The sequence below is a fragment of the Trifolium pratense genome, linkage group LG1, assembly GCF_020283565.1.
Source record: "Trifolium pratense cultivar HEN17-A07 linkage group LG1, ARS_RC_1.1, whole genome shotgun sequence".
Taxonomy (NCBI): domain Eukaryota; kingdom Viridiplantae; phylum Streptophyta; class Magnoliopsida; order Fabales; family Fabaceae; genus Trifolium; species Trifolium pratense.
In genome coordinates, this window is record NC_060059.1 from 38,719,158 (window position 1) to 38,734,206 (window position 15,049).

General features: G+C 33.9%; 1 protein-coding gene across 2 annotated transcripts; it reads left to right on the forward strand.

Moving 5' to 3' along the window:
- The first annotated feature begins 2,153 nt into the window (after nt 1-2,153).
- LOC123915745 (sister chromatid cohesion protein PDS5 homolog C-like) lies at nt 2,154-13,410 on the forward strand. 2 transcript variants are annotated; one of them, XM_045966967.1, is made up of 14 exons: nt 2,154-2,412; nt 5,522-5,725; nt 5,828-6,009; nt 7,183-7,309; nt 7,432-7,605; nt 7,701-7,748; nt 7,851-8,714; nt 8,835-8,942; nt 9,330-9,403; nt 10,798-10,849; nt 11,456-11,542; nt 11,622-11,665; nt 12,409-12,480; nt 12,557-13,410. In XM_045966967.1, the coding sequence occupies exons 1-14, from the start codon at nt 2,311-2,313 to the stop codon at nt 13,098-13,100; spliced, it is 2,682 nt and encodes an 893-aa protein (XP_045822923.1). In that variant the 5' UTR covers nt 2,154-2,310; the 3' UTR covers nt 13,101-13,410. The 2 variants fall into 2 exon arrangements, with proteins under 2 accessions (XP_045822923.1, XP_045822929.1); XM_045966973.1 differs by having other exon boundaries at nt 12,560-13,410.
- The last annotated feature ends 1,639 nt before the right edge of the window (nt 13,411-15,049 follow it).

Below are 15,049 nucleotides of genomic sequence, written 5' to 3' on the forward strand. Positions count from 1 at the left end.
TTGTATTTGACCTTTTCTTATTCCAAGCGTTTCATTCGTATTCTCCATGTCGCTTGTTGGTCCTTTCAAATTGACTTCTAAGTTGAGAACCCTATGTGCTCGCAGGAGTGATTTCCTCATAAACCTGGCGACGATGTGGTGTTTCCTATACGAATCAAACTATGACACGGCGATTCCTTCACAAATCCGACGGCGACGCGACGGTTCCTTCACAAGTCTGACTGTGGCGATGCCATTTTCTCCCCAACCGACGGCGGCGGCGGCTTCGTTGTTGCCGCCTGGAGCTTGGCCAACAGCGCCCATAACGAACACATATGGATAAAGCTTTCTCTTTTAGTGACACACAACGTGACGCGTGAGATTTGGAACAAAACACCATCTGGACTGCGAGCAGAGTCGCGATAGAGAAGATAGTGGGCGGACTGGCTAGCAGTTTCGTGTGTTCGTGGCGGCGTGGCGGTTCTTGGATGGTGTGCGAACAGATGCATGTTCTCCAGCCATGTGGAGATGTTTAATTTTTGTCTAGTTTGATGTGGTAGGCTGGGATCAAATGTTTTTACCGCAGCCCCACGGTGGGCGCCAAAATGTTCTGGTAAAAAAACAAGGGGGTTTGTATTATTGATTAAATGGTGTGATTACACTCAGTTCAATCCCAACAACCCTGGGAGTTTTACAAGTCAGAATTCGATCCCTTTACAGATGAAAATATGAAACTATTTATAGACCATTAAAGCCTTCTTCTCCAAGCTAGGGTTCCTACAAATCCGGTCTTCAGCGCCTTTTCCGGTGATGCAGCGTGAAAGTAGGAATAAAACCTTGGTCTCCAAGCCATGGCAGTTTCAAGGAGTTGGTTTCTTCATTCCCAAGTTAATCGCTAAGGCAGGGAAGGATGAAAATATTTTATTATCGTATGCAAATCTGTCTTATGGGCGTTATCCGTCATCACCTACCTCGCCAAGGCCTTATATCGCCAAATGGACGTTTAGAATTTAATTGTTTTGGGCCTGTTTCCTTTCTCATATTAATTGGGCTAGTTTGATTTTGCCTTTAAGCCCATTGCCCAGTCCAGATCCCCAATTTGAAACATTAGTACAAGAGTGAGATGAACATTTTTGCTTTAATTGCATCACAAAAAAAAAACAAAAAAAAAACTTAAAAGAAGTTTGTCGTATGTAATATGAGAACTTAGAATCTATAACATGAGTGCAATAAGAGTATTGTCGTAATTTCCTTTGTGACCGAATAAAAGTGAAGCGATAAATTGATGTTGTGGATGGTAGAACTCAAATTAATTATTTAGATAGGTAATAAACTCTTCTTGTGAGTTTCTATAAATATAATATAATATGAGTCATGTTAAATGATATATCGGGGCACTTCTTAAACATACAACAAAAGAAAATCAAAGATAAAGTTAATATGATAAATATAACTTTTATATTTTTACGGCATTGAATACACAAGTTCCAACATAAAATTTTCTTATTAATATGCTCAACAATGTCTTCCAAGATATATTTTGAATTTTCTTAAGCTCATTCTTTATGTTCAGATTCTCTACTCCCTCCCAAATTCATGCAATTTGGGAGAAAGCAAAAAATGATACAGGAGAGATGTTGTTACCCTCCATTTCTATCCCTTAATTGAACCAAACAACTATGAATTAAAATATTTTGGTCCCTTAATTTTATTTAATTTCATTTTAGTCCCTTATGTTACAAACATTATACAATTTTGTCCTTTAAAATTATTTCATTTTAATTTTAATCATTAAATTATAAATCTTGAACAATTTGATCATTTAAGTACAGTACACATCATCATGTTAAAATTGCAAAGTACAATTTTACTAAAGTAGTGATAAAATTAGTGATGCATGGTGATTTTGCAAAAGTCATGACATAAAATGCACTAAAAAAGAAACCAAAATTCACACCACCAAAAATGTCTTAGAAAGAAAAGTACTGTTATATCATGATCCACGATAAAGGCAAAAAGAAAAGCCACGTGGACCCCACAACTATTTCAAAAAAAATTGAAAAAAAAAAACCAAAATTCGGATTCCAAATCCAAAATTTAACTCAAATTCACAAACCCCGCGAGATCCGAGCCATTAAAAATTTCCCTTTGAAGCGCCCAAATAAATTAATAAAAAAAAAAAATAATAATATTAGTTATTATTCAAGTAATATAAAAAACACGCATAAATTGATTTTTCTTCGAAAATTTTCTGACACAAACAAAGTTCACAGTTTATGCGAAAAAGCGCAAAAGAAGAAACCAAGATCTGCGAAGAACGAGATTTCAACAATGGCTTCCGTCGATAAGGAGCTTGAAGAAGAGCTTCTAGAAGCCGGTAACAAGCTTCTAGATCCTCCTTCCAACGATAAAGATTTACTTGATATTTTAATTGTAAGTATACTCTGTTTTTTTTTTTTTTTTTTTTTCTCTTTTAATTTCGTTCAATTTGTGATTTGTTGCTTCTTTTCTGCATGAAGGTTTCGTTAGGGTTTGATTTTTGATGAATCGATTTTGCATGTTGTGGTTCGTTTTGTTTTTGCCCTAATTCAATTGATTCGTTATGTTAGTGGAGAATATTTTAGATTTTGGAATTTTTTATACCGATTTGTTGCTATTTGTTTATAATTCGTTTAACATTTTAACTGTTTAGGGTTAGAAATTTGCATATGTATTTTTTTGTTTGTAGAAATTATCAATTATTGGATTGGATATATAAGATAAGATGATTTTTAGGTCAAATTGAATCAAATTAGTCAGGGGCTACTTTTAGTTTTATTTGTGAATGAAATGATTTTTTTTCGATTTTTTTGAATTTTGAGATTTTGGTAGGGCTATTTTCTATGATGCATAATTTCTTGAATGTGCTGATTATTGAGGTTTGATTGGTATTATTGATAAGTCTGCTAATTCAAAACTAGTTTGGATGTCGGTGCCACTGATTAGGCCACTTTCTAACAAGTAGTATAAGTGGGAAAAAGATGAAAGTTTATGCTGGTATCAGGTTCATTCAGTTTTCTTTCCCCTTTTTCATGGGAATTTTTTATCAGAAACCAATGGTGTATATGGGGATAGGCTGTACTAGGTTTGTTTCTGGGAATCAAGAGTGGCAATGGAATAATGTTATCAGTGGCGGAAAGCCAAATATCTGCCATACGGCGCCACCATTCTTCACAAATTGGCCATGGCGGTTGTTGAAAAATCTGCCACCGCAATTGCCATGGCCTATATTTGATGACACTGTATTGGAATGTAGCGCGACATATGACTAAAAGCCAAATTAAACTAATAAATACAAAAGTATTATATAACTGGGCTATAGAAAACTTCTCATATCCTTCTAGGCTAGCTGCCAGGTTTCGAACTGAGTATCTCTAGATTGAAGATCAGATCTTCAACCAAGTGACCTCTCAGGAAACAGGCAAAACTTCTCATATCCTGTTTAAAATAAATTAGTTATTTTTGTTGTTGATTTTTTTTTTTGTTGGATAAACTAAGAGAATAGAGGGCATCAAAGAAAAATTTGGGCATCCCAACTTGGGTGGCACCCCCAAACATCCCTCATCCTATACCATACTCTCATAATAGTATATATAGAAAAAAGGAAAAATTAAATACAACATGGGAGACAAAGCCTATACCCATGGAAATAAAAAAAAACAAAAAAAAAACAGCAAGAAGAAAAAGAAAACTAAGAAAACCTAATCCTAAATCATAGGTTTAAAGTTTGGCGAATGAACCAATCGTCAACACAACAACAAGTCCATGTACCTAAATTAGAGGGTTGTTGTTGATTTTAAGCACTGTAAAATTTTAGGAATATAATAATATCTATGAATTGATGACATAAATTTTTGACTGTAGCGGCATGCTATTTGAATGTGAATTAGTTGCTTGATATAAAAGGAAAAACATAATGTTGCAAAATGTTTACCTCTACTGGATGGTGCCTATGATACAACAGCAACAACCTGTTTGTATATATCAATTGATGTCAAGATAGCAATCTAAATTGTAAGATTGCGTCGCCACCCCCGAACGAGTTGGATTGCAGTATCGCACACTACTGTTTGCTGAGATCCCGTTTTAGATCGCAAGATTTGTTCGATCCCTTGCAATCCCAAATAATTGATTTCTGGGTCTTGATGTACGTCGTTTTCCCCCTAAAACTGTGACGAAGAGTCTTCCAATCTTTGCCTTTTCATATGCAACAATTTCGGTTTCCGACAAATCCAATCTCTTCTTGCTTTCTGTTGCTGGAAAACATACTCTACAGAGTGGCGATGAGATAGAAGAAGAGAATGGTAGACACAAGTGTATTTATGGCTCTGTTGCTCTTTTTTTTAAACACAGGTGCTGCGGCGGCACATTGTTTCCATGGGTGAGCATGGTGAGCTGCAGCGGCAAGTAGACGCTGTTTTGTTTCATATTCCTAGATGCGAAGTTAGGGCAGACTCTTATTTACAATCGGGTTTCATTTTGTTTTTGGCCCATGTGCTTAGTGGGCTCTTTTATGGCAAAGGGGTAAAAGCTTGAAAAAATTAAGACTAAAACCGGTTCATTAAAATAACATATGATATGACCCATCTAATAAGCATATAGTTTTATGGAAATTTTATTTTATTAAAAAATATAGGACAATAAATATTACTGTCAGAAAAACTTATAATCAACATATATTAATCTTCGTTAAAAAAATAAAATTAATATTATATTAGTAATAAAAAGCATATATTAATATTATGCGCATAAAAAAATTTAAATTTATTTTGTATATAACTACATACACACAGAGGATATGTTTTTTTTATAGAATCTTACAGTCCTGCATTTTATATCATCTTTCAACCCTCCCTCTCGATCCTAGGTAGGATCTGGATTTTGACAACATCTTTTGTACCAATTAGTCGCATTATACTAGTTTTTGTTTAAATTCTCCCTGAGCAGTATAATATTGGAGGAAATCAATAACTTTTTATTTTTTTACATAAATGTCTGTGCTCCATTCATTGAACTTGTTTGTAAATTCTGTTTTGTTGTGAATTTCTATTACCGTTGTTACTTGAGTCTTGGATTTTGGGGTTGAATATTTTGTTGTTGTTTAAGTGCTTTTATTTTTCCTAAATTGTTAATATTGTATATATGTTTTGGGTGTTAAATTTAACAAAAAAGTTTAAGAATTGAAAATCATTGTTAACTTTCTGCAATGTTTATTAATTGTCAATTCGAAAAAGAGTTGTTTGTTCAAATTCCGCTATGCTATAGTGCCACTATTTGACGAGACTTTTTACTAAACTACCTACTGTGGAACAATAGGTGTTTGTTCAAATTCCGCTATGCCATAGCCGCAACTGTATGTCCTTTGTCAACTAGTCACTCTGTTGTAGTATAATTTAGTATTAATTAATTTCCTATCTTATAGAAGTTATGTAGGTCCTAAGACAATGACACCGAAATATTAATCACATGTGCTTGATATTGCTTTTTTTTCTTGGAACTGCAGCAAATTGAAAGTTGCTTATCAAAGGTTGAACAGTCACCTACTGAATCTATGCACAATGCACTCTCTCCATCGCTGAAAGCATTAATTGCTGATAAACTTGTAAAGCATTCAGATGTTGATGTCAAAGTTGCACTTGCCTCCTGCTTCAGTGAGATAACAAGAATCACTGCACCTGATGCTCCATATGATGATGACCAAATGAAGGTACACTCATTATTTTCTATTGTAAATTAATTGAATTTTATTCTATTATCATTTCTGTAACAAATAACGTTTGTTGAGATTTTTGGTTTCATTTTCTTTCAGGAGGTCTTTAGATTAATCGTATCTTCATTTGAAAATCTACATGATAAGTCAAGCCAGTGGCACTCAAAGAGGATTTTAATCCTTGAAACAGTTGCAAAAGTCAGGTCATGTGTGGTAATGCTAGATCTTGAATGTGATGCCCTCATTTTGGAAATGTTTCAGCATTTCTTGAAGACAATTAGGTAAGAGCTGTTGTATACAAGGCCGGCTTTATAGTATCTGAATGTTTTTTTTATTGCATTTCTTAGATTTTGGTCCAAACTTGACCCCACAAAATCAACTTGTACGGTGACAATTGCTCAAGCTTTATAAATCTGTTTAGGCTTATATTATATCCCTTTAAATCTGTTTAGGCTGATATTATATCCCTAGGAGACGTGGAACTTGGGCATTTACTCAAATAGCAATATAATCTTAAGATGCATGTATTGAGAAATTTGCTTTTGATTTATTGGAAGGGTTGGCCCTTTAGATCTGAATTTTATTGACGATCTCGTTATTGGTTCATAGTATTTTTTGAACAAGTATTGGTTCATAGTATTAAATAACGATGTCAGTGTTTCTCCCGTCGCATGCTATCCTTTCTTTTGCTGTGTAACTGGATCTGGGCTTTTATGGCACTTTGTCATTGTATTTTTGGCACGGTGAAAATAAAAGAGGCAGCCAATTTATTTCAACATTAATTGAGTATTTGATTCTGTGACATACTTCTTCACACTAATAGGCTAGATTAGATGAAATGATTTTCTTTATGGTTTGAATTTAATATGAATTTATTACTATTACTATTACTAGAAGCAGTAACTAGTAAAATACCTGTACGTAGGCACCGTAATGGTGTGCATTTGTGATAAATTATGGTCAATTTGGTAATGTAATTCTATTTCTCAACTATCAGTATACATAATATGTGGCTAGAAATTTGCATTGACCGGTACAATATTAAAAAAATTGAACATGGTTGTTATTTTAATTTTTTTTATTAGTACCAACTTGTCATGTGTAAGATTTTTATTTTGAAATTTTCATTAGTGACAATTTCTCCCATGTATGATAGCTTAATTTCATCAGTGACAACTTATCCTGTGTATGATAGTTTAATCTCATAAGTGACAACTCGTCTCGTGTAAATTTTTATGAAATTTTTCAGTTAGAACTTATCACATGCATGATAGTTATTTTCCAATTTTTTTCAGTGACAACTTGTCCCATGTAAAGAATATTAAAGTAACAATGTAGAATTAATATTTTTAGAAACCTTTTATAGAAAATTTCAGTGTGTTAATGGTTTCTTTACCTTGTTGGATGCAAAATGTGTGAACATGGTTCTAAGCAGCTCTGTTTGAAACTTTCAGGGAACATCATCCAGATAATGTTTTCTCGTCCATGGAAACCATAATGACCCTCTGTCTTGAGGAAAGTGAAGATATATCTCTTGACTTACTCTCTCCAATCTTAGATAGTGTAAAGAAAGACAATGAGGTTAGAGATTTGAGTTTTAGTATCATTCTTTTTAATAGACTGTGATTGTGAAACTGAATTATATTTCATTATGAATTATGAATTTTCTTATAATTGTATTGGTTGCTGTCATCGTGATTCAGGAAGTTTTGCCAATTGCTCGGAAGTTGGGGGAAAGGGTTCTTGAAAGTTGTGCAACAAGGCTTAAACCCTATTTAGAGCAAGCTGTGAATACCTTGGGTATTTCTTTGGATGATTATAGTGAGGTTCTTGCATCAGTATGCAGAGATGCATCAGATAATTTGGCACAAAATGATGTATGTGTTACTAGTGGTCATGTTTATGTATATTTGATTGGCTTGAAAAAATTTCTTCATGAGATAACTTATGAATTAGTATGTTTTTTGTCCAGGTACATGATTGCAAATCAGCAGAAGAGCCTGTGGAGGAGTCGGCACAGGTGTGTCTGTTCTTCCCATGTGTTTTTGTTTTCCATTTGGCTGTGGTATTTTTTATTCTCCAACTTTTGGGATACTTGAACATGCTTATTTTTCTTGATTAGGTGGATAGCGAGATTACAAAAGAAGCCACACCACCACAACAAGATAATGCTGCTGGGGACAGATCTCCTAAGTCTGTCATGAGCAATGGCATTGCACAGGCCGGAGAAGATGATACTTTAGTAGATTCAACGTCCCTTAAGAAGCAAGATGGAACTGACTCTCCTGTTCTGTCCAAAGGTAACGAGGAGCCCAATGATTTGGATACTGAAAAAGTTGACGGTAAAGAAAAAAAGCTGGAACGAAGTACCAAGAGGAAAGGAAAGAAAGCTAGCTCTTCAAAATCGAAAAAACCTTCTAAGAAATCAAATGTTGTTGTTGGTGGGAAGGAAGCTGAGAAAACAGTTGACTCTAAAAGTTCCAACAAAGAAGTTCCTAGTTCTCTTAATGAGGATGATGTTGTTGAGGCTACAGGAACTTCAGAGAACAACAAAGAGATTAAACCTAAGATTTCATCACCTAAAGCAGGTGAGATTGAATCTGATGCTGTTGTTTCTCCTTCACCAAGTGAGATCAATCATGATGAGAATCGTTCTAAGAAACGTGCACGAACAAAAAAGAAAGATAGCTCTGTGAAAGAAGTGGCTGCAGAAGATATTTCGAAAAAGGTATCTGAAAGAACAAATGATTCTGAAGTAAAACCAGCAAGACCATCGGCAAAAAAGGGACTCGGTCGTAGCTCTGATGTGAAAACAACTACTGCTGTAGACGCAGTTAAAAAGGGTAGTGGAAAAACAGAAGAAAGAACCAAGGGAGACGGTGGGTCATCTTCGCGGAAGCTGGAGGACAAGAAAAAGAAGGGACAGGTAAAAGGTAGCTCAGAAAAGGATCTAGCAAAATCTTCTTCTAAAGAGGAGGATGATAAGGTATTTTTTGTGCTTGCTGTTCTAACATTATTAGCTATTATTCATTCATATCATTGCAAGCAACATGGTATATTTTTTGCTCAATAGCAAATTATTGACTAATTTTTTCAAATGTTTTAGATAACAGTATCTTCGCTTAAGTCAGCTGCAAAAGCAACCAAAGATGAACATTCAGAGGAGACTCCTAAGACAAATTTGAAGAGGAAGCGCACTCCAGGAAAAGAAAAAGTGCGAATCCTGTTCTGTTATTTACTTATTTGAAAATTTTGATGATAAAACTTCATGATGTATCTCCTTTTTGGAATTGTCTTTTTCAACTATGACTTATGTGCTGGACTTTCAGTGTGATCAGATATGTTGGGAGTATTTTTTAATGTGATACTGATTTGGTAAAATAAAATTGACCAATCTCCTTAATATTGATCAATCTTCTTAGTTGAAAGTTCATGTGGGCTCCCTTATTTTTAAATGCGAGCTGTATTTCTCTTTTTTTTTTGTTGGTGAAAAGCTGTATTTCTCTATGTTGTTCTAAAACACTACTCTCTGTTTCTTGTTAATTACACAGTTTTATTTTTCTTCTCATTTTGATTGCTGATCTTCTGACTGTTGTCTCAGGGGTCTGATATCAAGAAAAATGATCAAAGTCTTGTTGGAAAACGGGTTAAAGTTTGGTGGCCCGAAGATAATGAGTAAGTACATGCTTATTCTTCATATGTGACATGCTGTGACTGGAAATTTTAGTTATGCAGGGTCAGGGACTGGGAGAGTGTGGTATGCTTTTAGGCATGTACTTGTAATTTGTACTTTTTGCATGCCTGGTTGAAACAAGCCGTTTGCTTCCTTGTTATATGTGATTGAATTATCTTTTCAACTTTAATCTTGATGACTGTTGCTTTGTGTGCCAAACAAATCATCATTTTATTTCTGTCAGGACCGAAGATGATGAAAAAGCTAGTCAGTTAAAAGATATTAGATAGATAAATGAATAGGGGTATGTTAGGTAATTCATTCAGGTCTTTTAGCATTTGGTGAACAAAATATTTGCTATCGGCATAGATTGAGATCTCTTTGCTCACTATTTCTCATCATCATCTCTCTAAATGATTTTTGTCTATTAGACCCATTGCGTTCAGTGTCCCTTCCATGGTATCCGAATGCAGTCAGAATGTGCAGACCCATTACACTTGTTTGCTGCCTCATAGGGTTGTATGACCCACCTGATATGACCCATTCCCAGTAGTTTTCCTCTGTTTTGGGAAATATCCTTAGTAATGTGCACCTGTTTTGCTATGTGTGTGTGTGTGTGTTTAGGAAGCTCCTAGGGGCTTACATTCTTTCTTGTGCACACTGACCTCAATGTCAGAGTTAATACAATGCAGTCAGAATGTGCAGACCTATTACACGTGTTTGCTGTTGCATAGTATGGCCCACCTGATTTGGCCAATTTTCAGTAGTTCTCCCCTGTTTTGGGAAATATACTTAGCAATGTACACCTGTTTTGCTGTGTGTTTTTTGGAAGCTCCTAGTTGCTCACATTTTTTTGGCATAGATGCCTTTTTTGTTTTTGCTTCTGCACTTCAGTTTCAGTCTCTATTTCAGGTGTTTGGGCCCAAGCTAAGGGTGGATAATGATTTTTTCCTTAGCTTAGCTTTGGCTTTTGGGTGTTAATGATAGATGTCTTTAGTTTTGTGTACTATTAGTATTCTGAGAATCTAATTTGTAACCTTATCTGCTATCTTCGTTGCAGCAACTAGCTATTGCTTCATGTCTGCTATATGTATATTAGGTTTGATGCTTTGAGCTCAAGAATTTATTTCTTGGCTTAATTTGTTTGTCTCTTGTTTTAACTACTACTTATTTAAACTACTAACTCCTCATATTCCATTAAATAAACTGTGACTATGTTGCTTTCATTAAAAGTTGTTCTATAAAAGCTTTGTAATGCATGCTGGGGCTAGGAAGAGATATACTTTACATCTATGTTGTATGTTGTATGATATGCATATTCCATCTTTGATGTTGTTAACCTGTTCACCACGGTAAAATGGTGGTATAATATATTTGGTAACACAATCTTTTGCAGGTTTTATAAAGGTGTTGTTGATTCTTTTGATTCTTCCAGCAAGAAGCACACGGTAATTTTGGAGCTATATTACCTTCTCTTTACCCTGCCATACACTTTTCTGCTTCTGTTTTGTTATATAGATTTACCTTCTCTTTAGTTTTAATTAAAATAGTCTGTCAGCTCATTGGTTTGTTTTCACTTTGATTTTTATTTTGTACTTTGTAATAGAAATGCTGAAAACAATTTTTTTTCTTTTCACCTTTTCCTTAGACAAAACTATGAAAACAGGAACTAATGTGGCATTTTTGTAACTAAAATTGTAAAATAAAAATGAAAATGTAGACCAATCATGCCCTTGTTTTCACTGTTTTTTTTTCAAAATTGTTTAGAAAACAGGAAAAACGGACCTGTTTTTATATCCTCCTTTAATTTATATTTACAAGATATATAAATAAGAAAGTTCTCTTAACCAAAACAGGCCCTTAATTTTATTAAAACTGCAGAGAAAACAATTTTTTTTTGGGCACAATTAAAGAGGTTGAGAAATGGAAAAAATACACTTTTCAAACTAAACAGGCCCTTCATTGTCTTAATTAAAATGTTATTTTTAAATGATCAAATAATATAATTCACAACTAGCGCTTTCATTATCTTCTGACAGTTGTCTCTGTTTTAGGTCTCATATGACGATGGTGACGAGGAAATATTGAATTTTGACGACGAAAAATGGGAAATTGTTGAAGATGATGATGATCAGGATGTGGTAGGTTTTTTTCCCATGAATTTTGCATGCTAAAACTTTTTTTATACGACAATAATGATGTCATTTTTTTTCTTACCAGAAAGAAGAAAGTCATCGAGCAAGTCCTGAGCCTTCTGCTGACATGTATGTTCTGTTGTTTTTGTTTATTTTGGATGTCTTTTTTGTTGTATTGTTAGGAAAACCATCTTAAAATTATTTTGCATCAATGTTTGTATTTTATATTTGGTGGCATTTCCCTCGTGGTCATAGTTGCAGCCCTTGTTTCAATATCTGGTTGGTTTCGTTTATTTTATTGTTTATGCCTTTTTGCACATTGTTTTGATGTATTCCTACTTTGGTGGAATTTTAATTTGATTTGTGCCACTAAAAGCTCAAACTACAATATTTATATATGTTTGTTTTGAATGTTGATTTGGCCATGCCTTATGTTGAAATTAAAAAACAAGGACCCTTCATATGATCTGTTCTGTGGCATATTTCTGACCTAATCTTTTTGAAATGATTTCATTATATACTTGTCCAGATGGTTGTGCTGTATGTTATAATGTTACAGCCAATTTGTATGCCTTTTAAAATTAGAGCTATTGGAAAACATGAGCATGTAAGTCTTGCTGGATATTTTCCAGTGGATGTGGTGATAAATTGCATTGAGTGCTAAGAAATCTTTGAGCTAATATACCAGAAATTTAAAAATTAAGTAGTGAAGTGTATTGGGTTTGAAATTCTGTTTCCTCTCATAAAAGATTGAATCAGATATGACCAATTTGTTGCTGCATTTGGTGATTGTGTTTTCTAGCTGAGTCTTTGCCTTTAGTTTTTTTAGGTTTGTCCATTCACATTCACTTGTTTCTATGATTTATATATAGGCCCCTGAAAAAGAAAGGGAAAGCAAATACTGGTGAAGCAAAAAAGGAAGGAAAGAAGGATTCTTCTAAAAGGTTAGTGAATGTTGTGAATTAATTAATGACATTTATTCTTCTTTTGAAGTATTAAACTTTTTAATTTTATTTCTAGTAGTGGAGGAGCATCATCAAGTAAATCAAAGGTGCCACCCGTGAAGTCTAGTCAAAAGTCCAAGACTGTTGCCAAGTCTGACGGCGAAGTTAGTAAAAAATCTAAGGATTCTGCACAAAAAACTGGTGGTAAATCTGAGGATCGTTCTGTGAAAAGTGGTGGTAAATCTATTGATTCTGTGCAAAAAAGCAATTCCAAGAAGACCGATGGTTCCAAGGTAAAGAAATCGAAAGATGATGATGTTGTTGACACACCAAAGCCTTCTGCCAAGTCTAAGCAAGAGTCTTCCAAGTCTAAGCAAGAATCTCTGAAAACTGGAAAATCCAAGCAAGGAACGTCCAAGATTGCATCTTCCTCCAAGGCAAAATCCACCAAAAGTAGTGCCAAGGTGAAATTTAATTTGTTGCTGGAAGAAGATTCAGAGAATGAGAATTCTGATGATTCAACAAAAGAGGTTGAAGAAGTGAAGGTTAAGAGTAAGACACCAAGTTCGTCGAAGGCTGGAAGTGAGGTCAAGAGCGGAAAGAAACGTGGAAGAAACTAGAAGTGGATGTCTACCCTATCCCTTTCTCGTCTTTTGCTCATCAACATTTTGGATATCCCTTTCTCTAGTCAGTGACCTCTATTTAAAAATTTGTGTTAATCTCCTAATTATTTGTAATAGTATCTGTAGAAGTGTAGAATAGTTTAGTGGCACTATGGTGCTAGTTTGTAATGTACTCTTGCCCCCTCCCCTCGCAATTATAGGTGGGTTTTATTTGATGGAGATAAAAGAGAATGTTTGGTTAGCAACCTTGTTAGAAATGTTTTAGCACTTCTGATAATGATAGGCTTATAAAACTTTCGTACCAAAATTGAGTTGTGTTGAAAGTGCCTGTTGCATGACTGTTGAAGCTATCATAGTTAGGCCACAGCCTGTGGAAAATAATAAGTTTTGTTTGTATCATTTATTAGGTTCCCAGTGCTTTTTGAAGACCTATTTTTATCGGTTATGGAAATCTTAACCCCCAATACCAGTTTCAAGTTACATGGATGTTTTTAGAAAAATAAAAAGCCTCCAATGATTTTAGTAACTTGTTCATGGATCATGTGTTTTTTGGCTTCATGCAAAGGACTGGAGTGACTTTAGCTCTAAAGACAATTCATAATGGTTACCTTGTGAAGCATCTATGACACATGCATAATGTCCGTCTATCTAGTTTATTCATGTTTAGCAAGTCCAACACATTATTAACTTTTATTCGCTTTTCTCTCATTTATTTTTTCCTCTATTTAAGTATCATCATCTCTTCTCCCTATTTTCTCTAAATTTTGTCAAAAGTCACTTTACCTTTTCCGTCTACAAAGTAGAGGATCTTTGTCCCATGAACATTGTTTCAGGACTAAACAAATATACTTCTAATATCAATCGTTAAGTTGGTTGACGTTGAACTTGGTAGGAAGAACCACGGTTCGATCTCTCGCAACTGCAATCGGAAAAGGGCTGGAACCATTTAATGTCAGAACTGACTTTCAAACTAGATTAAACTGGTGGTGAAAAAAAAAATATACTTCTAATAAAATAAAAAATTTAATATAAATTTTTTCCCACGTACATAGAGCTAAATAAATGAGCTCTTTAATTTGAATTTTTTAATCTCATATTAGTTTGACAAATATATCACTCGGTTTTAATTTTAATAGCTAATAATCTTATTAAATTAAACAAAATTAAGTTAAAGATGATATTTTTGTTTTGTAAGGTTGGATAAAGTTTTTTTTTAAGCAATTTAGTGATTAAAATTTCTCTTTCAAGATGAACACTTCGATTCCTATATTATACTTGCAATATCACTATTAGTTGAACTATCCTCACACATAGACAAATGTAGAGAAAGTTCTGCCTTAAAACTTAATTCATTATATAGAGAATGTTCCTAATATAACTATCACTACCAACTGCAAGTAAATACTGACCACAGCTAAAAAGCTACATAAGAAGACTAGCAAGTAAAGGCACGCAACTACTTCGCTCACCATCATTCAACTCAGATCAGATTCTTCTACAATTTCATTTCTTATATTGTTTCATTTTTCCTTTTTTAAATTCCATCTTAAATGCGGATAATGGAGTCTATGAGGTTTGAACACTAACTTCTGCATTTATAACGTTATGTCTTTACTACCAACTGAACTAAGCTCATGAGAACTATATATATTGTTTGTTTCATTTCTAATACTACTCTCATTAAAAGAACTATTCAGTACATTTTTTTTCAACTTTTTTGAATTTTCAAACAACAATTTACAAAATTCAATTTGTAATAAAAATATCAAAAGTAATAGAGAAAAAATCATAATATTTTACATTACATTAGTACTTTTCTTGTTACCGATAGATGAATTTAATAATTTAAATTCAATCAAAAATAAATAAAATCTGATAAATTGTTCACTCTTCAGTTTTTGGTTGAGCTCATTAACTATTTAAATATAATCATTTGATTTTACATT